General features: G+C 39.6%; 1 protein-coding gene across 2 annotated transcripts in view; it reads left to right on the top strand.

Moving 5' to 3' along the window:
• Positions 1-23,806, top strand: part of CA12 (carbonic anhydrase 12) — a 44,054-nt gene that overhangs the window by 18,477 nt on the left and 1,771 nt on the right. Inside the window, exons 2-10 of one of the 2 annotated variants that reach the window (XR_013929489.1) lie at positions 2,561-2,581; positions 9,142-9,321; positions 11,829-11,971; positions 12,842-12,937; positions 14,637-14,700; positions 15,149-15,306; positions 16,368-16,494; positions 22,561-22,643; positions 22,767-22,851. Coding sequence is in view for 1 of the 2 variants with exons in the window: in XM_080395615.1 (XP_080251741.1) it covers positions 2,561-2,581; positions 9,142-9,321; positions 11,829-11,971; positions 12,842-12,937; positions 14,637-14,700; positions 15,149-15,306; positions 16,368-16,494; positions 22,767-22,851 (874 nt within the window). In the remaining variant the exon portion in view is untranslated. The remainder of the gene's footprint in view (positions 1-2,560; positions 2,582-9,141; positions 9,322-11,828; positions 11,972-12,841; positions 12,938-14,636; positions 14,701-15,148; positions 15,307-16,367; positions 16,495-22,560; positions 22,644-22,766; positions 22,852-23,806) is intronic. The other variant, XM_080395615.1, reaches the window with a different exon arrangement.

The raw sequence follows: 23,806 nt of genomic DNA on the forward strand, positions 1-23,806 counted from the left end.
GTATATGATGGCGAATCATTGTAAAGGATCATGTGGGAGGACTTACTCATCACATATATTCATGGGACAAAAATCCTGAAGGTTCAAGCATAATCCAGAGCAATCAGCTTCATACAGAACTGTGCCAAGATAAGCATTTTACTGGGTTTTTCACATGAGCTACATAAGGGGTGGAATTCAAACTTTAAAGGTCATCTTATTTTGGGCATATAGCCTCTGAAAAAAGCTGTATTCCCTAGAAGAATCTCCCATCTGAAGAGCAGGGGTTCCTAGAGCTTGGTGCTTTCTGTGTGCTTTCTCTGACAACACAGAAAGTTCGGAAGTGAAAGGATGTGTCAAAAAGATATGTGCCCTGAAGGGAATGCTGGAGAACTCCTATCTTAGAATTAGACACCTGCCACCAAGAAATGGTAAGAGCTACAGCATCTGCCTGTCTCTGACATCTTCCCAAGTCAGAGACACAAGTAACATAGATTATCAAAACTAAAACCATTCCTACTTTCCCAGCTCCCAAGTGACATTGGAAATGTATTTGTTCCCTTGATACTGATCAGTGAAACTGTCTTATTCATCAGCACTCCAACATGAATGAAGAGGCAGGAGAGTGCTTACAGGTATGGAGCTGTTGATAGTTCCCTTCCAGATGTGAATCAAGATGCTCTATTGACTTTCCTTCGATTTTGCAGGACTGTGTGACAGTCTGTGGCATCCTCATTTCACTATCAAGCAGAATATGGATACTAGCAACCTTGTTCACAGTAGGAGGATGTCAGCTTTACACATTCATTCAGACAAAGTTAAGAAGATTTTAAGATCTGGTCATCTATTCATCTCCTGGTCTAAGTTAAATGAATTACGCGTTAAACGTGCCTCAGCCCTACCTACACTAGTTGCTACTATTGTGTTCATCAATAAAGTCATAATGGTAGTGAACGGCAGGTCATGAAAATGCTCTGAGGCTAAGGAAAATTGCACTTTGCAAAAGACTTTAAGCTTTCATTTATTTTTGTTTCAATTGGCATAAATGCCCAAAATATTGAAAAACTTGGAAATTGACTGTTTTATGGTTGTTCTAGAATATAAAAATCATAGTTTTGACACCTTGTTCACATTTTAATGGGCAGTAAGAGCACGAGCAGAGTAGCTATTGTAGTTAAGCCAATATTTCTTCAAAATCTGCTCAGATGAGGATGGGGTGATTTCTAAATCCTGTTGACAGTCAGTTGCTATCTTCATGCAAGTTTTACCTACAATATGTGCTGACCAGAGGACACAAGTACCCCCAAAAATCTCAGTAAGAGATAATCTCCTGCAGAGAGAAAGGAAGAGGAGAATGAGGTTTCTCATCTTGAAATCTAAGACAGTGCATGAATTCTATGTGAGGAACTTGGGGACTTCAGCCAGAATGATTACACAGACCTCGTTTTGAAAATCCTAATGTAAAAGAACAAGGCACATGGGTTCTAACGAACTGAAAGCAGAGAGCTTAGTGTTCCTAGCACATATCAAAACAAAAGAGCTAAGTGCAGCTGTTTTGTACATCCCTACAAATTAATCCCAAACATTTCATACAACATTCTTTGGAGAGCTGTATCTGTGACCACGCTTCAGAGTACAAGAAATGCAGCCAAGAATCATGTACTAAGCAGACGTGCGTGTGTAAGGATAAATATTTTTCTGCATGCATGCATGCACGCGCACACAGGCTCACTGAGTATTTGCAAGACTCAAAATTCAGGACTGTTTTCTAAGCAGAGATAAAATTGTATAGAGTAAAGATCTGCATTAGCCTGATAACCAAAACTGTTCAGGTCTGTCAGACACAGCAAGCTGAATGAGTGTAAGTAGGTTTTAGGACCAGAAAAAAAATTTGAAAAGAGCATTAAATAAGTCAAGACATTTCCAAAGACATGCAGAGGCACTGTCCTAAGTTCAGTTCCTTAACCAATGAATAAATATTGATCATTTTAACACTCACTCAACTCCCCAGGGCTCTCAGAGTTGTATCTGTTTGTGTATCACACTGCCTCTTTTCAAAATCCATCTATTCCTGTCTGTTTCAGTTGGCAAATCCCAGAGCTGCTGTACAGAAATGACTGTCAATCATTTCTGAGTGTAGCAACTGGCAATCCATGATGTTTTGCAAACTCCTCAAGTAGGCATGAGGGGCTTCATTATAGCTACACCCTGTTCAAATTCCTTAGCTTCCTAACCAGAAAAAAAATCAGGGAGGTACCTATGTAGTCTGTGGCTATTCCACGAAAAAAGCAAAGCAAAGCAAACCAAAAAAAAACTTGACAACAGTTTCACTCCACGATCCAGGATTTAAGTGACCACACGAAAGTCGCCCCTGTGTGCAGGATCACAGGGATAATTATAATTTGCGTGAGAATAGTTCATAATCTTTGAAAGTGTCTAAGTTTTGCTCAACATATGGGGCTAGAAAGACAGATAAAAGTATTGCAAAATGCAATACATGGGTTTCAGTAGCAATTTGTTTCTTTACAGAGTAAGATTAATTTCAAATATTCACAGTAATATTTCTTTTGTTTTTAAACAGGGTCCAAATGGTCTTATGTTGGTAAGTACTAACTAATTTGTACATTCTAAGTTATGGCTTTGTTCTGTATTTTAAGGGGATGGATGCCACATGTATTCCGGTGAGAACCTTCTGGGTTCACTATCTTTACTCAAGTTTGGATCTGGTCCATTGTCTTGAAATCTGTTCTCCATCCATCAGGTTTCATATCTGGGTGATTGAGTCAGTTACTGGAGTCTAAATTGCCTTGCAAAATAACAGGAACTTCAGCAGATTAAGATTGGCCCTGCTACTGCAACAGTTCCCCAAAGCCCTCTGTTTTCGCCCCGGTCACAGACCAGCAGCATTTCAGCCTGGTTCTGCACAGAGCATGGGTCTTCATTTTTAAGTAGAGTCAGAGTTCGGCAAGTTACCTGCATCGTGTTACTGGAGAGCCAGCTCCCTGAAAATCCCAGCGCTGCAAGGAAAGCAGTGTTATTTTGTACGCTAGCCCTTCAAGTCAGCTACTAACCCAGAAGGATCTGATGGCTGCTTAGGAAGATTACCTAGAGATTCTCTTTTAATTGATCAAATTCTCTAGCCAGTTATTTCTTCATTCAGAGTAGTGTTTTATACACCCCGTGCCCACAGAGAAGTCGGCAATGCTGAGAATTTCAGCAGAAAATGCTTGTTCCTAAGCTTTTGGTGCTGCTCCAAGACAGCACAAAGAACCTCTGAGATTGAATTTGCTGCTAGGAATTACTCCCTTTGGCTATGCTCCAGTTTACCTGACTCATTTCACATAAGCAAAAGGAAAACTGTCAGCTGCAGGTCTATAGGTATTAATCTAACTGCCAGTATGTATACATATACTTTGTATTCTCATTAAGAAAAAAAAGGCTTAACACAGTTTGAATAACAAAAGCCAGGGGTTTCCACCTTGGCAGCAGTCGTCAGAGGAACCTAATCCTGCTGGGTAGTAAGGAAAGCAAGACTTTTACTATCACCAAAGTAGAAGTTTTGCTCTCATTCCGAGGGTAATGCTTGTTTAAATTAGTTACTTCTCCTCTTCTGGGAATTTGGGTACCAGTGTTTATTTCAGAGTATATTATTCTCAGTGCTCAACTTCAATCCCTGTTAAAGGCATCCATACCGCAGTCTGATTTCTAACATACATGGGAGGACAGAGGGAAGATTCACAAAACAGATTCTTATTTTTTTCCCTTCAGCTACTGATTTTTCAAATCTATCTAGAAAAAACATATAAAAGTAATTTCAAAAAATTAAAGTGGTAACTGAATTTGTACAGATGAGTTCTTTTCATATACCTGGAACAAAGCAGAGGTAGAACATTGGTCTGCACAGAGAAAATTGGCAATTAGAGAGACTGCAGTCAGCCAGAAAAGAGCCTCCTCATACTCTTCTACTGATCGTGGTTCCTTATGGCAGCCTACACTTTCCACCATTCACCTTTATCCTGCAACACTTTGCAATGCCTCCTACTAAAATTAAGTCAACAGCAAGGGAAAGGAAGTCAAGCCATTATAATCACAGTGCAGACTGATGTCAAGATGGGGGTCAAGGTGCAAGTTTATGGGTGGAGGAGAAATCTGAGTTCTGATTGTCAGTGAGAGTTCTATTTGTTCAGTATGACAATACGTAAAGCTGAATGTTGATACAGCATTGGCAGCTCAGGGCATGGTGGCAAAGCAAGGTGACACTGCATGTGATCAGGCCTTATCTTTTCAGCACAAGCTTTCCAGAGAAATGAGCATTTGGCTTGGCTACAATGGAGACCACTACATTAGATACAATAAATAGAAAGATTAAACCTCTCCTCTGTTTGCCTCTTCCTTAGCCAAACTGCAGTGATGCTATTTGTTATTCCAGATTTCACTACTCTCCTAGAGAGCTCAAGAAACAGTGCCTGCAAGAAACAGAACAGGCCAATGAGCTGGGGCATAAGCCCTCAAGCTCCCTCTGACACAGGCTTGCTTTGCATCCTCTGATGAGCTGCTTCTCCTTCCATAAAACAGACAAAGCAGATGAAGTGTACCATGAGAAAAGTGTTTTCAGTAAAGAACTGAAATTGTTCCAGTGCCCCATAGCTCAGGACGGCATGTGCATGCAGCTCTTGGCAATGCTGCTGTGTGGCTGGAAGGTGCAAGCCTGAAGTCCTCTGCCCCAGAGGAGAATTGGTAGGATTGAAGAACTGGGCTTCAGTTCTTTGGATTCTGGCTTTCTGCTTCTGTAATGTAAGAGGGCTGGAATGAAATCAAAGAACCAGAATCACTCCTCGAGAGCGGACAAGCAGCTACAATGGGGAAAACTAGCTTTACAGCCAATTTTAAAGTAATAGTGCCAACGGAATTATCAACGTGCTTTAGCATGTGAGGAGACAACTTCATGCTACAGTGCAGACACAAGAACTGTTGTTAACAAACATGAGGCTAATTGAACTTGCCAACTCTTTAGTTTTACTGTTGCCAAATACTCAAATTCAGTAAGGTATTGAGAACCTGGGCTAAAACCGCTTCACTTTCCCTTAGAAAATACCAGCTTTAGTGAACACACTAGAACATGCCCAGAAATTCTCATACAGCACTGGAATGGAGTCACAGGGACAGCTGCAGCCCTTGGCAATTCCCCTCTCTCACAAGCTTCCCTCTGGACATGTATACGGAAGATATACACATATAGGATATGTGTACACAGAATGGTATGACTGAGCTCTGTGCTCTGAGTGAAATGGAAACCATGTGGTCACGTTACTGTGGCAGGGAGCCTGGACTCTCAGGCTTCACTACTGACTCAGCCCTGGGCTAATGGCAGCTACAGAGCTCCCAGCCGGCTGAAAACAGGGCAGACTGCTCTGCCTGGCTGCAAAAATACCACAGACATCCCCTGTGTTACCAACGCAGTGCATTTTACTACATTAGTTGACGTCAGATCATGAGAACTCAGATACCCCGTGAGAAGCTTGAGCAGCATGAATATTAATCGATCATCAGAGCAAAAGTCTGTTGGTAACACTGGAGTCTCATAGGCCTGTTTTCTTCTTTTTCTACATCAGCCAATGTACACATCCTGGGAGAGACACCACTGTTGTTCTTAAAGGAACATCTGTCCTGCATCACCCAGGAGCACTAGGGCTGCAGGGCTGGCTAAAGGCTTAGGCATGGAAAGCTAAAAGCTCTCAAAGGAGATGATACAATGCACATGTGCAGCCATGGGTACTTCACCCATCTCACTCCGCAGCTGGGCAGCAAGACTATCCAAAGAATTATTACCAATTTATTTACAGACATCCTTTATAAAATAGCCATGAGGGCACAGCCAGGCTCAGGGTTATTGACAGCATGGTAGGGGAACGTGGCCCTGGGAACTCCTGTAAAGAAGACAGCCCACAAGCTGGATTTGAGCAACCTGAGTTTGCACTCCCTACAGCAGGGAGTGTTCATGGCTGCATTGTAGCAGGAGGGGTCCTACTTCTACCCATACCAACAGCTCCATACCTTAATTTGCTCACTCCAACAGCTGAATAGTAGTGCTGGTGGGTAGGACAGGCCCATGGCACAATTATTGCTCTGCTGACACAGTCCTGATGGGGTCCTCATAGCAGTAGTCATCATCTGAGATGTCTGGGTCTTTTCCTTTGTCGTAACTGTTGTCACAAAAGAAAGAAATTAACTACTAAGATATTTTTGCAATATCTTATGCAATATAATATGCAAAAAAGTATTATGTTAATACCTTTGGGGACTTTTAGTACAGGCCAATCTTAATACATCCACATGCTATTCTTTATTCAGCAGTGATCAGACACAGCTTTTGTAAACACAATGTGATTTGCACTGAATTTATCTGAATGTACTGGCACAGAAAAAGGAAAATCTGGTTCACAATCAATCATTCATTTTCAACAGAGCTTGCTGAGAAATGCCTTCCAGCTGTGTGGTTTATCTACCATGGAAATCTCAATTTCACATATGCAAACCCAAGCTGCAGTGAGCTCAGCTCTTTGAGACAGGAGTTTTAAGGCACTGAAATTAGGAAGACTACGTGACAAAAGGCAGAATTTCTAGAAAAACTGGGTTTGTACCAAGAAAAGGTTTTTTTTGTTTTGGTTGGTTGGGGTTTTTTAATTGAGCAGGAATGAGAAAAAAGTGTAAACTGCTGTAGCTTAGAAGCCTGTGAATGCAGTTGCAGATTTGTGTCAAGGAAAGAATAACTGCTAATAAAGATTAAGGTACATAAAGACTGTAATAACAACAGCATTTTATAGAAAAGACAAAAGGTTCCCTTCTGAACTGCTGATGTTGGCGTGGAAGTTCCCATACTCTGTTGCCAACTCTTAAGGGCATTCAATTCATCCAAACATAGTACTGAAAAAGTAAGTGGTACTTCATGACATGGTTTCCACTGGCTGGGATTAGACTTTTATTTTACGCATCCATTAAAAATTACCTATTTAATTATCAAGTCTCCAAACCTGTTATGTAATATATCAAAGCCTTCTAGCAAACTCACTACCTTATCAGTGTACAGAAACCTTAAACCTTTAAAAATTACTAAAGTCTTCTTACAACAAAGGCTTCTTACCAATTTTTCTGACACTGCTGTAGTCTTAGCTTCCTGGAAAGTGTTAAATTTCAGTGTTATTGTCTTGCACATCAAGTTTCAACCTCAAGAAACTACCATTTCCTGGTATATATTTTCCTGGGAAATATTCTTGAGTATGTATATCTCATAATATGGAATTTATGCTCTTCTGGGTGGATTTGTTATTTGCCAAAAAATACATAAAGGATAGTATACAGTCTTCTATAATGAAAGCATAACATTTATCAGCTTTTAAAAATAATTTCAATACCTTTATGATAGTACCATGAAGATCTAAGGGGAGAGAAATTAATGTGATTGGCAACGAACTGGAGTCAAAGATGTAAGTTACAGTAACATAAAGGCCTATTTATACCGAAAAACACCAAGTCTGAGTATCCACACTGCAAACAATGTCATGTGCTAACTCTTAAAGAGCTTTAACAAGGAAGTAAGTCTGTATTTGAGCACCAGAACTGAACTTGCCAATTCTACACATGCACTGTTTCAGGCAGATTCACCTCCACTATCCATATCCTTGCAAACTGTCTTTTACATTAAAAAGTGACCCTCGAATAATATTCTCCTGACTGTTAATTTTCCTCCATTAAAGATCTGAACTTCATTTGTCACCGATGACCCCATCTAACATTAGATTCTGGCATTCACAATTCATGGAAGATGTTAACATACTGGAGAGACTTCAAAGAAGCCACAAAGAACATTATAGGTTTGGAAAAGAAGCCTTCTAACCAAAGACCCAAGGAACTCAATCTGTTTAATTTAAAAGAATTGATAAACTATGTCCTCCATGTTGCAAGTACTTCAGTAAGTAACAAAAGTATGCTAACAGGAGGCTCTTCAACTTATAAGCAAAAGATTAAAAGCAATCACTATCTAAACAAAGTCAAAGCTAGACAAACTCACAGCAAAAAGCAAGCTACCAAGGAGAGTAATTATCCATTGGGCACTAATGAAGTATCTTTTACCTGCAATGCTTAAAGAGTAGTTGTTTGGGTTTTTCCTACTAAAAGATACGGCTTCATTGAAGTAGAAATTAATCCAGAGAGGTCCAATAGCTGTGTTATACAAATCAGCTGGATGATCCCAAACGACCTTCTTGCCTTAGAAAGAATCACAATGAATCTTCAATGTCAAGGAGAAACACAAGATGCAAGTATCTCTTTTGGTATTTAAATGCAAATGGCCTCAGCTTACAGCTGTGAACAGCTGCTAGCTATTAATGTGTCATTAAATCAAAGGCACAATTAAAAATCTCTTGATATTATCTATTCTTTGTAGATCCTACCTAGGGCAAAAGACTCTGATGAAGAAGTTTCACCAGAGTTTGAGCAAGTTATTGCAGGTCAAATTATCATAACACCTTCCATTTTTGCAAGTTAGCTTTTCACTGTGAATTATGCAATATTGCTAGATAGAGCCAGGCAGTTTGTACAGTAAGGAAAAGTTTATAAAGGTCTGGCTTTTTCTGTATTGAAAAGTATGGAAACTTCCCTCTGTCAACATGCAGTCACTTCTTTCAGCAGTTTTCTTCAGAAGGCTGGAATAGCTGTGTTACTGTGCACATGCCTGTTACTTCAATAGGGAAAAATAATTCATGTCAGTAAATAATCCAAATACCGTCACAGATCGCAACTCTACTTGTCATGCTTGTGGGCCCTGAAGAGAGCCAACACCATCACAAGAGGGCCAGAGGCACTGTGGCTGGCGGTGGTGCTGCTGCCTGCAGCCCCAGCCTGGTGAGCTGTTACCCCAGAGGTATAACATCCACAGCAGCTGAGATTGCCAAAAAACTGAGGGGCGGTCAAGTGTCTCTATGTGAGATTTTTGTTGGCATTTGGCTCTTTTCTATCTAACGGCACACTGAAAAGATGATATTAAGTTAAAAAATGAGAAAATACGCCTTTTCCAAATTTTGGGTGAAGGCTGAAACAGGGGAGGTTTTATATTAATTGCATAGTTAAGGTTTGACAAATGTGTCTCTCTGTTAATTTACACAGGTCCTGAAGGAGAGAAGGCCTGGCCAAAGAAATACCCATTTTGTGGAGGAGTATTCCAATCACCAATAGATTTCCACAAAGATATTCTCCAGTATGACTCTAATCTCTTGCCTTTAGAATTCATAGGCTATAACGTGTCCTCCACTGACCAGTTTACATTGACCAATAACGGTCATTCAGGTAAGGAAGCTCAGTGACAGCAAGGGATTGTGAAGGAAAGCATTGCTGGAGCTCATGATTTTTTATTTCAAGGGTGAATTACTTTGATTATAAGATGAAATTTATCTGTGATGATGAAGCCTTCACATCAGCATACCAATATCTAGAGAACAGGCTAGGGAAACTTGGGAATATACTATGTACAAATGCTAAGCTGTATCGACTATGGCTTTTAAATAAACTCTAGACATGTCAGAATTAATTCCTGAGCTTTTCTTATTACTTTGGTTGGAGTGCTCCAAAACAGAAACAGAGTTTGTGATTCTGTTAAAAAGGGATAAACTGATAAAATATGGGTGCGTTGTGTCTCTGACATTCCAGTCTAATCAAAGCAGCTCAGCTGAATTACTCGGGAGGGAAGCTAAGAGCACCATTCTGTTCCTTTGGCTTGAGATAGAAACCTCTTTAGTTTAAGATAAGAAAGATGGATAAAAAGACAGAAAAGTAATTTGAAATAGCATACAAACGTGACCTCCACTGTAGGACTAAATCAAAGTGTCAATACGATAAGTAAAAGCAGAGAAGATGCAGTTGCAAAAAAGTCTACTGTATTGACACAATATACGATATGAGTAAGCTAGTCCCACCAGTTGTTCTTTTCTGAAACATTTGAAGACACAGAAATAAGAAGAGCTAAGGCCCTCCTTCTTTGTGTCCTCCTCTATTGCATAAGCATTCAAAAGAATGTGTGTTATAAAATGGCCTCTGCTCTTCTCTGGCATGCTTCGTTAAGAGATGCCGGACATGCAAACACCACTTTTTTTCTCACTCTTTCAGTGGGGTAAACCTGCTCTGTAGAACATAAGTTCTTTCTTCAGGAAGGGCCAACCTCTTAGAGCATGGTTCCTCGTTTTCCTCTTGATCAATTTCTCCATCAAAACCAGGTTGCTTTAGACTAGGAATGGCTGGAACACCCTTTCCTTGTGAACCTTCTTTTCTCAAGAGCCTTTCTTGGTCTTGAGTGAAAGATTCTACTGTCACAGTGGAATGTATTAAGCTGATGTGAGTGACATGCAATAAGCAGAGAAGAAAACATCATCATTGTGGACTTTAACAGTGCCAGAGAACAGGTGGAGACAAAAGAACAATACTGAGAGCTTGTCCCTCACGTAACAGTCACACGGGTAAAAGCAAATACCTCGTAGAGCCCATGTCAATACCATCATCTGATCCTTCCCTAAAACAAGAGGTTCAACTACTTGCTAATGAAAGCCAAGACAAAAATATATCCCCGCCCTCGGTAAAAAAGGGAATGCACTTCTAAGGTCAGTGCCCTCCTAGAAAGCAGGGGACATGTGACCCACTCTACAAACCTCACTCATATACAACCTTAATTGCTCTGAGTAATGAAAAATTAGCCTCTGTTGGAGTGATCATCACACCATCTGCTGCTGTCTTCTTTTATGGCTGGAGAGGAAATCAGTAGGATGCTTAGTATTGTGGTATCAGTCATTCCTACATACAATTAACGTGCTTCACCGGCCAGCTAATCCAGATAGAATTACCTACTTCAGCTAGATTGAAAACAGGAGAGCTCAAAATAAGCTTTTTAGCACTAGCATAAAAATACATAGGCTTGCAGCTGTTCCTTCCTTAAGGTTTTGAGCTTTGTTTCCCCTGCAAAACATGTCTGGGACACTCCAGAAACAAACCGTATTCACACTAGAAAATAATAAATTGTAAAAAAATCAATCTGTTCTTTACATAAACCGTTGCTTTATGAAGTACCAAACTTCTCAAGTGAACAACTCAGTTTCTGCTGAGTTGAGAATTACTATTGTAACTTCTACACACAAAAACCCAAAACAAAACAAGAAAAGACAACCCAGCCTGGCTTCCACACTGGAAAGCATTACTGAGTAGAAGGAGGGTAATGCATACAAAGGTCTCCCTGCAGCATATCAAGAGAGGAAATAACAGTTCTTAAGGCCTGTGATTATCTTGCTGCTTAACATCGATGCTCTGGGTTTCAGGGGGAGTGGAGTGAGGGGAAAGTTTCTTTGCCTTTGTCATATGTTTCTAAAAAAAAGAGAAGTTCAATACAACAGGAGTTTAAAAATACCGTGAGAAATATTAATTTATTAAACCATTTTCAACCATTATAAGGAGACTGAAAAAGGCACATGAGCCTAACTTTTGCTTCAACACATCAATAACTGTCTCTTCAATAAGACCGAGATAATTTTGCATTCTTCAGGGAGTCGAAAGTTTTCCATTAGCAACAATTCTCACATTCATTTCCTTTAGCTTAAGAAAATAGAAAAAGGGTGTATTCTAAATTCTCCTGTATTACCTAGAAAGGGTCAAAGACAACTGAAGTGTTTATCTCCTACCACAGACTGAGATGGATTTGAGTTAAGAATCTGCTCTGTTCAAACTCCGTATGTAATAGAGACAGTATTTTTATTTGCCTTGTGCTTGAAAGCTCTGGTATCATTTGCTCCCATCTGGTTTTGGTGTGCTTACAGTGAAAATGTATCTGTCACCTACTATGTACATCAGAAACCTCCCGTTTGAATACACTGCATCTCAACTTCACCTGCACTGGGGAAACAGAAACAAGTCAGAAGGCTCAGAGCACACAATCAGTGGCAAGCATTTTGCAGCCGAGGTAAGAAGCTCAGATCAGAGAAAGAAACAAAGAAGGCTGGGCAGATCCTGTTGTTTTAAAGTGAGATCTTTATCTTGGCTATATGACTGTAGAAGGCTGCAAGGTTCTAATCTAAGTATTTATGATCTGGGTATATATGCTAAAAAATGCATTGTGCACCACAAAAAGGATGCACTCTGGTGCACTTTTGTGAATTAAAGTCAGGGCTGGCACTGGATCACTCGAGTAATTTCAAGCAATTTGCTAGGTATTTGACACCTTGGTTCTTCTCTGTAAACCAGGTGTATCTTTTAGCTGCATGACACTGCTTCTCTGTCTACCTTACTCACCTTTTTCTCTATCCAGTGAGGAAATATTTGTTATCTTTTCTAATCCAAAATTATGGATTTGGGAATAGATTTTTGAAAAGCAGTACCAATCAGGTATTTACCCCAAAATGATTAAAAGGTAAATCAGTCAGAATAATTTGCTTGCATAACAACACTTTAGAAATCAGTTTCTTCTCTGGTTACGTTTAACACTGGGTTTTGCATTCTAAACATCAGAGAGGCCCAAGAGTGCCAAGGTGTTACTTTTTCAGAAAAATTTGCTAGTACTACAGTCAAGATGCCTTGAAGCTGAAGTAATCGATCATGTTTCCCACTCCCTACTATGTAAAGGTGGGGGAGCATAACTCAGCTACCGCGGGGCTGGGAGTTCCAGGATCTTTTCCTTTTCTCTAAAAGTTCTTCCCACTGCATCCAGCAGTCACGGAAGGGTCCCATTGTATTGTCTTAGCCTGAGGTGGCTGCACTGGCCCTTTTCAGCTGCAACACAGAAAAGTGAGCATGCCCCAGACGTTACCATAACATTGCATCTCCTTCTTTGCAGCTGCATATTGTACATTATAACTCTGAGAAATACCCAGACATAATGACAGCAATGGACAAAGCAGATGGACTGGCAGTTTTGGCTATTCTTCTTGAGGTAGGATGCAAGACCTTTGCTTTTGTTTAGAATATGCTTTCAATCCTTAAGTCATCAGAGACCTTTAATGTACAAAATTACTTAGACTATTTAAGGATGCAGTGGCTGAATAAAGGTTCTTCCTTTTCTCTTTCACAAAAAAGCACCAGATTCCAGCTGCATGTACATAAACAGGAACAAGTTTTAAGAAAAAAAGAATTCTGAATATTTTGTCATGTTTTTCAGTAAATTAACTTCAGCTATGCTCAATCAATTCTTGCATTTGTTTACAAACTAAGGATTGGTAGAGCTAATCAAACAGTGAATTTCCAGTTCACTTACTCAAAGCTGCCTACTGTAGCACGAAGCAGTTTCAACGCAGCAGAGAGGCACAGGCAGACCCAGCCCTGGCTTCGGCCACTATATGTAATTAGAATTTGACCACAGACTTCAGGTCACAAACTTCCCAGATTCTTTGAATCACAGATTACAGTAAACAAGTACATTCAGTGCCCTTTTTAAGATGACAGAAAGACAGCCTTCCAACTTTCCCCTCTAAAGCCCCACACAGAAGCAATTAAAGATAATAATGACCTGAAAGAAAAATTTTTAGAAGCTTGTACAAATTCTCTTTTTTTTCTGAAGAACTAAAACTCCTCCATAACTATAAAGAAGATTTTTAAATGCAAGGATTTTCTGCAGCATTAAAAAAAAAAGAAAAGCCTAAACCTGAAAACACCCAGGTTTTGACACTTCGATCAAAAAAGTGGAAATGTTCTAGTTAGAAGTCAAAGTTCTAATTCTCATTAATATTAGCCAAGCTCACTTTCGAGCAGCTCTAAGACTTTGGCAATAATTTTGTGTCAAATTTTAGTTCATTTGGAAGTTGCAGCTGTGAAAAGTATCAGAGTATTGTATATTATGCTAAGGAATAACGCTGGGATTCTGGTTATTTCTAAGCAATGATGTTTAAAAATCAAACAGGGAAACAATGGAGATTAGGTCTTTGAAAAACTTTCAGACAGCTGGTAGCTATTACAGTTGATCTAAGGACACCAGTTTACTATGTCTGGATGTCAGACGAGTTGCTAAGCACCAGCTCTAAAGAATTCATAGAAAAGGCATTGATGATTAGACTGAAAAGCTGCTGGTAGCAGTTGAAAAACATGGTCTTGTTTGATAGTTGAGTTATAGCCCTTGCCAGTGGCCCTGCAGTACCCAACAGTGTCATTCTTTATCTTCCTGGACTGTGAGGAGCAGCAGGCTAAAAAATGTTTGTGGGTGGAAAAATGTGGCTTTGACCAGAAACCAGTAGATGATCTGAGAAGCCTGTTAGTTCAGAACTTATGCCTGCAGCGTTCTCAGAGGAAATGGTTTCTCCTCATTTGCACAGCATGCTGAACAGGCAAGGGCAATAGGGTCTTTCAAGTGTGTACAAGAGGTCTGTCTATGCTGCAGTTGCTAAGACAGCATTATGAGAAAGCAGCTGTAACAGCTCTGGAGTGAGTAAGAGCATTATTGGGGTTCTGAGGATAGTGTTAATGTTCTGAGAAAAAAAAAAAAAAAAGAGTACTTATGCCATTCTAGTATATGAATATCTGGATAGTGGAGATGCCCTATGACAGAGGCCATCAAATGCTGCTGTCTGCTGTGTGTAGAAGCAAAGACTCGTATTCAGACTGTGGTGATTTACACAGCTGTTAATACCTGCTCATTACAGATTGGACCCTTCAACCCATCCTATGAAAAGATCTTCAGGCACTTCCGGAACGTGAAATACAAGGGTGAGTGGCTATAAGGCTTTGTCGGAGGGAGAATGGCTAGGGGTAACAAGTGTCACCCTGAGAGGGATTGAACTGGCTGAAGAACCCTCCAGAAATCCCAGGCAAACCTGTCACAAACAGTGAAAGACTTAAAAATGCACTGCATTTCTGTGAAGAGTATACGGGTAGCATGTACCATGTGTTTCTGACTGGGCCTTAATTCTTGCATATGGTGGTTTTTGGTTAATACGGTCACAGTTTGTTTTATAGAATTCCAGTTTGGTATCCAGGACAAGATTTGTACATTTGAACTGGGATCATGTCTGTTAAAACATATTTTTCTTTTCCTAGTGATATGACTGAAAGCATCCTACTTCACTGAACTGAAGTTCACTGAAGCAAGTTCACTTCACTGGCACACTACCTGTGTAGTGATGATGCAACATTTAACACAAATCCCCTGTTTTAGATCAGACGGTCCAAGTCCCTGGTTTCAATATTCGAGAACTGCTTCCTGACAGACTGGATGAGTATTATCGCTATGAAGGATCCCTGACAACTCCTCCTTGCTACCCTAGTGTTCTCTGGACAGTTTTCCGACACCCCGTTAAAATTTCACAAAAGCAGGCAAGTTTAAATATAGCATGTTTTCCTGATTGCTGTCTGCTAAAGAACAGTAAACACATATTCTCATTGCCTAGATTTATCTTACGTTCCTGTAAAACTGAAAGATAACCATTGCTAAAATTTTTGAAGTGGGAAGAACATCACAGAACTGACATAAATTAAAATCCTATTCTGTTTGTAGTTAGCATGTTTTCAATGGACCAGAACAAATAAAGGACAGACAATAGCATAGCATTTCATTTAGTATCAGCTTGAAAAATCACAGTCAAGTGAGATTAATTTCTGTTTTCACTGTGTACTTACTCCCTGCTTTGAGTCTTTCCGTGTCACTTCCAGATCATTTTTGTTCAAGCTTTATGCCTGAATCCTATTCACTAAGTATTTTAGTGCTAGGCTGATCCTGACTGGCTTAGGTATGACAGGTTGGGTAGATAGTAAGTTTCTTGAAAGCATGTGATGTGTTACTTGGCAATCTTTAATCCCCTGGCTTTTCTCCAATTTATGGTTTTTGTGCTCACCTAATTAATTTTTTTTTTTTGTTAGGTGGCCACTTACATAAACTCCCAATCACTGTCTTCTGATTCATCTAATTATAAACACAGGAGGAAAATGTTATTATAAAAATCTGATCAAATTACTGCATGCTCCTTGTTATGAAAGTCCATTCTTTGTCCACTGTGCCAGATCATGTCTTTACCAAAGTAGAGTTCTTTCATAAAATAGCTTTTAGGAATTAGACTGTGCTTAGGAATTAGACTGTGCTAGGGAGAACATGCTGCAAAGAGCCACCATGTCTCCTCCCATCCAGTTTTCCGGGCAGATAATTAATAAGCAGGATTGATTTTATCAGGATGTAAACAGAATACAGGTATGGTTTGGAGATGTCACACCGTTTACACATTATGCTGTATTTGGGTTCACAGGCCATGCAAGACTTAAGTATTAATGTGTATTCTTCTCTTTGACTACCCCTTTGATTTTAAACATGTGCTCTTAGTGACCATACCCTGGCATTTTTTTTTCTGTATTCTGGGAGCTGAACAGGGTACTTCCCTTTATAGTTACTAGCACTGGAAACAGCCATGTACTGCACAGAGAGTGATGACCCAGAACCCCTGGAAATGGTCAATAACTTCCGAAACGTTCAGGAATTTCATGAAAGACTGGTTTTTACCTCATTCCATGAAGGTAAGCTCTATGAACACTTCTATGTGAAGAAACAGTGCATAATAAATTTGAAATACTGACATGGCAATACTGTTGCACTGTACCACTACAAAAATATAGCAATCTCGTTTTCCCCCAGTTCACTTTGTTCTCTTTTCTTCTCTTACTGCATTGTTGCACAGAAAAACATAGGAAAATAAGGTGTTCAGAGAGTATCTACGAAGGTTTTTTTCTACAATGGGTATTAGGCAAGACCTGCAACCCTTCTGATCAAAAGCAAGGAGATAAAAAAGGAAGACGTTTGGCCTTGGTCGCACTTAACAGAAATATTTGCTGTCACTCCAAGCACTAAACAGTTCTCTACAGCTGAGCTGTTTCAGTCAGCGCAAGTGCTTGAGCTAGCCTTGTCTCACCAGTGACATTTGCTGGTTCTCAGTAATACCAGGATTGCTTTTGTGCAGACCACACGTTTAAAGGGAGTTATAATACTGCCTTTCAGGGGGACTGTTTTTGGGAAATTACACAGAATCAGAAGAGGTCCTTGAGGAATTCAAACTTGATAAATAATTTGTAACACTGTATTATATGATCCAGTGTTACAAATGAAAAAAAAAATGCCATCTTACCAGGAAGAACTGATTTAAAAGTTTAATTTTGCAGTGTTACACAATGACAATGCATAGGTTTGGGGAGGGAGGTGGGGATTGCACAAAAACCTGCAGCTGTGGTGAGAAGCTTAGCTGTGCCCCACAGTAAGGCATTTGAGTATATTGTTTGTGCAAAATGTATTGTTCCAATTTCTGTGTTGCCTTGCAAACAAATGCTCTTAAGCATTTGTGAAGCTGGCACATACACTGAAGGCAGATTAATCTAGGCAAGCCACTATGCTGTTTGAAACAGAGAGAAAAAGATTTTTAAAAGAAAAAGCAGACTTCACAAGAAAGATCGGTCAAGCAGCAAACTTTAAAACTAATAAAATGTGTTAGCGCATCATTTCAACTTTGCCTGCTAGTTTCCTCACTGTTCAGATGAAAGAACAGAAAACAGGAGTTGTCTGTGTTGAGAAATTTCACACAATAGCCACTGCAGGGAACAGTTCTCCATGCAACATACTGCAGTAGCTGTTCTTGCCATTCCCCTCTGCAGACAGCCCCTTTTGTAATATATCTTTTCTAATATAAAGCTATAAAGAAGAAAAGTGAAAATTAGAGAAGAGAAAAAACAAATCCCAGACAAAACATTTCTCTGAAATCAGAGATGATTTAGATTTGTCACCAAAAGTTGGCTGGTCTCTTTGTCAGATTAGCTGCATCAAAACTCCCAACCAGAGCAGTGTGGAGCGTCAGCAGCATTTGGCCCTTGTTTGAAGCAAATCTCCACCTTTGAGATAAAACCCAGAGACAATTTCAGAAGTCATTCTGTAGCTGGGAACCATTTCAGTTCTCATGGAAACATTCTGAAATCTTTCTAAAGCTTCCCGTAAGAGGAACATCATTTTACCATGATGTTTCTTTTGAGTGACTTCTCTGGAATTACTGCATAAAACTTAGTAATTATCTAAATAAGGATGCTGATGCTGCTGTCCTTGCTACTTAAGCACATTCCTCTTATTGAGTTCTAATGATTTAGGTCTTCATTTCTCTGTATTTACACTGGAGTAAAAAATATTTAACAGTTTCAAGCTGACTGACTATATGGCTTGAACCACAAGCCATCACTTCCCGTTCTCCAGCTCTGCATTAAATCTCTACATTTCATAACCTCCAGAGCTCCAGCAATAAAGGCTACACCTCCTTAACTGCTGCATCTTCTGATTTTTATGTCATTAACTGTTCTCTGCAGTCAACATGGCAGATCGTCAGGAGAAGCCTTATGGACCAGGTGTATAAAGGTGGGCAGGCTACAGTGCTAAAGGCAGCACACAGTTTTCAGTGCAGTTCAGGGATCCAGACTACCACAGGTGCTCATTTCTGTACATCAGCAGGAAGCTATTGACCAGAAAAACAACTATTTTAACTTGCAGCACAGAAGCAGGGGCAGTGATTTAAGAAGAGGTGGGACACTTCCCAGTTTTGAGGTACAAGAAACACCATAACATATCCTTTTGTTTAACATATGATTAAGGAGCTAAGATGTTACACCCACTGATTAGTCGTCACTATATGACTTTGTACTTTTTACTGAGCATCTTGAAAGGTGCTCAGGTTCTCAGGACCCTCCCATCTGTACCCAGCTTCTAGTCTGTAAATAATGGCCTAGGAAAGTGACTTTCTCCAATAATAGCTGCGTAGTTTTCATCTCCCATCCTCATTCTGGAAGCTAGGAATGCATTCATTCCAGGTACCACAAAGTTCCCCAAGCCTGTTGAGACTACACTGCAAAGCACTGTAAGCATCCACACTAGTTCTTTCCAGTAAAGCAGCTGCAGCACCTTCCTGCTTTCCTTGTCGTTTCTCCATTTGCCTCCTTGCTTATTTGCTGCCAAAGGTATCTTATGGTCTTTCCCATTACTAGTAGCAGATAATTAAATATTTAAGTCTAAACTAGTTCAGTTTAGTTATATCTTTCTTCTATTTAAAGCTACCATTTCTGCTATTGAATTACTGCTGAGAGCAATTACTCTGATCAGTCGTCTCTTTTTGTCATTTTAGTATGTTTATAGTTTGGAGCCCAGATTCAAGGTCTGACTGAAACAAAATACTGAGTACTGTTGGCTACCAAAACTTTGTGTCAGTCTGCATCAGCTCACATGTTAATAAAAATAAGATTCTTCCCTTTTCTGAAAGATCACAAACACCTTTCTGCTATGCATGAAGAGTGTCTGCAATCTCTGCTCTCATATAGTTCTCTACAGTAAGCAGTAACATTTATCTTACTGCTTCAGAATCAAGAATAAGGAACAGAACAACCTCCCTATCAATTTATCAGTTAAGAAAACTGATTTTTTGTATTATGTTGGTAACAAATGGAAACCTTGTTTCTTGACTGTCATATGACTCTGCATTAGACAAAAGTTCTTTCTGTGACTATATACAACTCACATATAGGGCATACACAAGTCACACTTGGGATTTTGCTCCTTCTGTTCCTTGATTGCTCTTTGTACACTATATAAAGCCACAGTCATAACACTCTATTCTATCTTCATGCCTCTTACCAAGTCCCTATGCTACCACTTGCAGAGTGCAATAGTTATAGAACAATGCCTCAATTTAATCTCATTTTAAAATAAGATTTACACTAGTAGTTCTCTTGCTGCTAGATTTTAACCAAAATATATAAGAAAATTACAAGTTTACCAAATCATCAATAATCCTTAATAGCCCCAAGATTAATATAGAAACTGGTATTAGTTGCACAAACAGTATTTTGAGTAAAGTAAAAGATGGCTAAATTGTGAAAAAAAAATGAAAGAACTAGAGCATGACAGTCCCTTTTCTGCTTTTGTAGATTGGCCAACCAGAAATACCCCTCTCCCCCATGGCTTTCTTATGTGACTAGGAAGGAGGTTAAAACTTTCTTCCCAAACCTCCAATCCCAGATACCAGCTGCCAACTAGAGAATTAGCTGGGCCCAGAAAGGCTATTTTAGTAACCCCCTTCAAATCTCTGCTCAAGTCAGACTATGTACAATGATTTTAAACAGCAGAATCTGGATTTGCAATATGGCTGCCAAGTTTCTGAGACTAAGGCTTCCTCTGCAGGATCTTTCTTAAATCCATGCACAATCAATCTACTACAGCAATGCCACTGCAGAAACACTTGCTGAAGTAACAGAAATTCTGGAGTGAGCAGCTACTTTATGTTTAAGACCAGTTCACCATGGAACCCTAGAGATCCAACTTTTACTTTTTCTACCCTCTCAGTTCATCAAGATTCAATACCTGGTGGACTTGGCAAGGGCACATTGCTGATTGCTAACCACATCTATGAGACAGTGATTTTCTGAGTGAGACTGGTCAGTCAAAAATGAGAAATGCCATCTCCCATCTGTTTCTTAAACTGACCTTTCAGCACCACACTACCTTCTCTCTGTAAATCACGCTCAATACTTAAAAGGTAGTGAGTTACAATTGATGACCCCAGTAACTAAAAATCAGATACTATGTTTTTCACCCAGGAATCTCTAAGCACTTCACAGAAATTGTGCAAGCATTATTTTTTCTATCTACAGGGGAAAATTTGACCCATATGTGACTTTCTCAAAATTGTTGCTGTGAACCAGTGCCAAACCCAAGAATAACATTTGGCTCTCCCTCTCCTACGCCATGTTATTTGGCTCCCATGCAGAGGTGACACCAGCTATAAAAGCATTTTCAATGTATCTTTAAAGTTGGCTTGACTTCCCAGAGTCGAGTTGTATAGGTTATTGCCCATCCTGCTGTTCTCACCCAAGAACTGGTCTCTATGGCTACGAAAGGCATTGCTCAGTGCTACTTTAATAGAAACCCCATTCAGTCTAAGAACGTTTAATTACAAAAGCTCATTGACTCTATCAGTGAACCATAGAAAAATGTTCTACCCATTTCAAAAAAGTTATTCATCAGCCTTGTAATCTTACATTCCACCTACTACAGACACAAAGGTTCACTCACAGGTGCAGCCCCTCACCTCAAGGAGGCGGCGAGGGAAGAGAAAAAAAGGTGCCTGTCAAAGCACAATTAAAGATTAAAAGTGCACCTGGTTGCTGGCTTCAAGTGCGCAGCCTGATGCAGCCCGCTGTAGCGTAGGCAGGAACAGAGCACACTTATTGAGAAGGAGAGGCCATATACAGCATCATGGTTTGGGCCAGGCAACCACAGAAATTTGTGAAAGAAATCCCGTTGTGCAAACCCTAGGCCCCTACTAAAGTGGATTTTCAGAGCAGCTCAGCCTTTTCAGTGTCAAGACTTGAGGGCTACCACCTTCACCTGGGCACAGGTGCCACAAGATGGGGTCACCGAGCTGCGTGTTGCATCTAAAATGCAAAGGACTGAAGTGTTCCGTCATCTACATTTTGATGCCAACAATTAAAATCTAAATTCAAGCTCGCTATTAACAAGTACTACATTTAAAAATGTCTCTAATCTTAAAAAAGTATTCAGCAAAACTCACACGTTAGAATGTATTTTGCCTGTCAGCAATCTATTCCAATAAAATCAGCTTCACATACATGCAGCTAAATTTTATTACCATGTTCAAACCTTCCACCGCTCACAAGTTAAATGGGAACTGGTGGCTAGGTTTGATTATGGCACCATGCTGAAATACTATCTAACTGAATTTTGCAAAAAGTTCTTCTCATCAAACAGATATGGCCCCTACCCTTCCTCTTCAAACTACAAGCTCTTTTTCTACAATTATCTATTTGGTGTTGTATTTCATTGTCTATTTGATGCACCTTTACTATAACAAAATGCTCCTTTTTCAAAATACAGTTTTTCTTCAACTCCATGGATTGCAAGCTTCTTCTATTCAGTTGGACTTAATAAAGCATCTAATGGGTTAAATGGGTCAAGGTTAAACTCCAGGTTTTATATTTCTGTTTTCTTAATAGCTGATTTAATAAAAGAAAATATTTAGATGGAATACATGAAACCTGTCAGCTTCACTCTGAAAGAGTTCTGATGTCCATTAAACAGTTATTTGATAAAATGTAAAAAGCTATGTATAAATGAATTATGAAAATGCAGTTAAGAAAAGAGTGCTCACCTTCAGGATCTGTGGGAAGGCCAAAATAAATAAAAATACTTTCATTGCCAAAAGTACATATGAAGGTCATTAGCAAAGTCAGCATTATAATGATAATGCTTAACATCTCAATGCAAACATGGGATCACTCAATTCTTTATACTAATTTCCTGAATCCGTTCTTACCTTCTCAGATGCCTTTAAGCAATGTTCTCAACAGCAAAGCATATCACTTCAGCTGTCCACATTCAGTGTTCTTCTGCCTTGAAAAAACAAAAGGCATCAAATTTAGCATCCTTAGTTGCCTGAGTTTAGTTCTTCAGTTTTGCTTATGCTCTCTTATACATTATAGCATTGAAATCCAGAGTTTCTGATCTGCTGTGCCTGTGCCTGCATGTCAGCTTTGTGACTTCAACAGGTGTGAACTGTGGATCCAGTTGTGTGATTAGGACCTTCCAGTATACATCTATGCAAAGTTACCTATTCCATCATTGCAAAAGGGTATGAGCAGGCTGTAGGGAAGTTGCAGGTGCAGAATGCAAATGTTATGACAGGTCAGAGACTAACCTTCTCCTCTCAAGTAAGTGAAATAAACTGTTTCGTATGCTTTCCATCTTTTCCTAGGTTTTGTTGTTTCTGTTGTGATAGCCTGCGTTCTGGGAGTTCTGATGATTCTTTCAGTAGCCTTTTGGCTGCTGAAGAGGAAAAGGTAAGATGCCTGGTGCCACATCAGAGAGAAAAGTGTCAAACCAAATTTTTGTTCTGACACAAAGAGGTGCTTGTATGTCCGACACCTTGCATGTTTTTTATAGTGGTAATATTTGATCTTTTACCAGATATGATCTCTTCCTACACCTTTTATTTGTTTTTATAGCTGTAGACATTATTTCTCCTGTATCATATACTCCTAAGTAATTCTATTTTATTTCCAGCAAAATATATTTATATGGCTTACAAGTTTCTGCTTGCTGTGACTTCTGTGCCACAGCGACCACCATTCTGCCACTGTAGGAATGGTTATTTTTTGTGAAAAGCAACCACATAAGGTTGTTTTTCCACAAAATAATTATTACTGGAACAGTGCTCATGTAAACCCTTACAAGATACAAGGACCGGAAATAGGGAATTTATGTGGGTGCTGGGGAGAACACAAAACCACTGCCCACTCTGGGTACTGACTGCTCCCACAAGCAGTTAGGAAATAAGACTCCCTTTCCAGACTAAGCAGGACAAGCAGGCTGGGTCAATAACAGATTTACCCAGTTTTTCTGTTTCTCAATTGCCATTTGTTCTTGTTCTTTTTGCTCGCATTGCTGCTTCTTACTGCTTTTTGAGTCCATTGAGTTTTTCCTAGAACAGTAAGTGACATAAGAGGGGAATAGAGTTTCAGAAAAAGAGCTCTCCGAAAGGTCACATAATTTAAGGGGAAGAAATCTGTACTGACAAAAGGTCATTTAGCCAGACTGTTTGCCACCAAAGCCAAATTCTCAAAAAAAAAAAAAAAAAGACTAAGATTACAAATTTTCCTGCAGCCTGATCCCTTTGCAATTAGCGTTGACTCTGCCACACAAAATGCGCTGCTCTCCAGAAATATTTGTAACAATAAGCTACTGTGACATTTGCACTGGTACAGAGAAAAATAATCTCATGCATGCATAATGGAC

The sequence above is a fragment of the Falco punctatus genome, assembly GCF_963210335.1.
Source record: "Falco punctatus genome assembly, chromosome: 7".
In the NCBI taxonomy this organism is placed as follows: Eukaryota; Metazoa; Chordata; class Aves; order Falconiformes; family Falconidae; genus Falco; species Falco punctatus.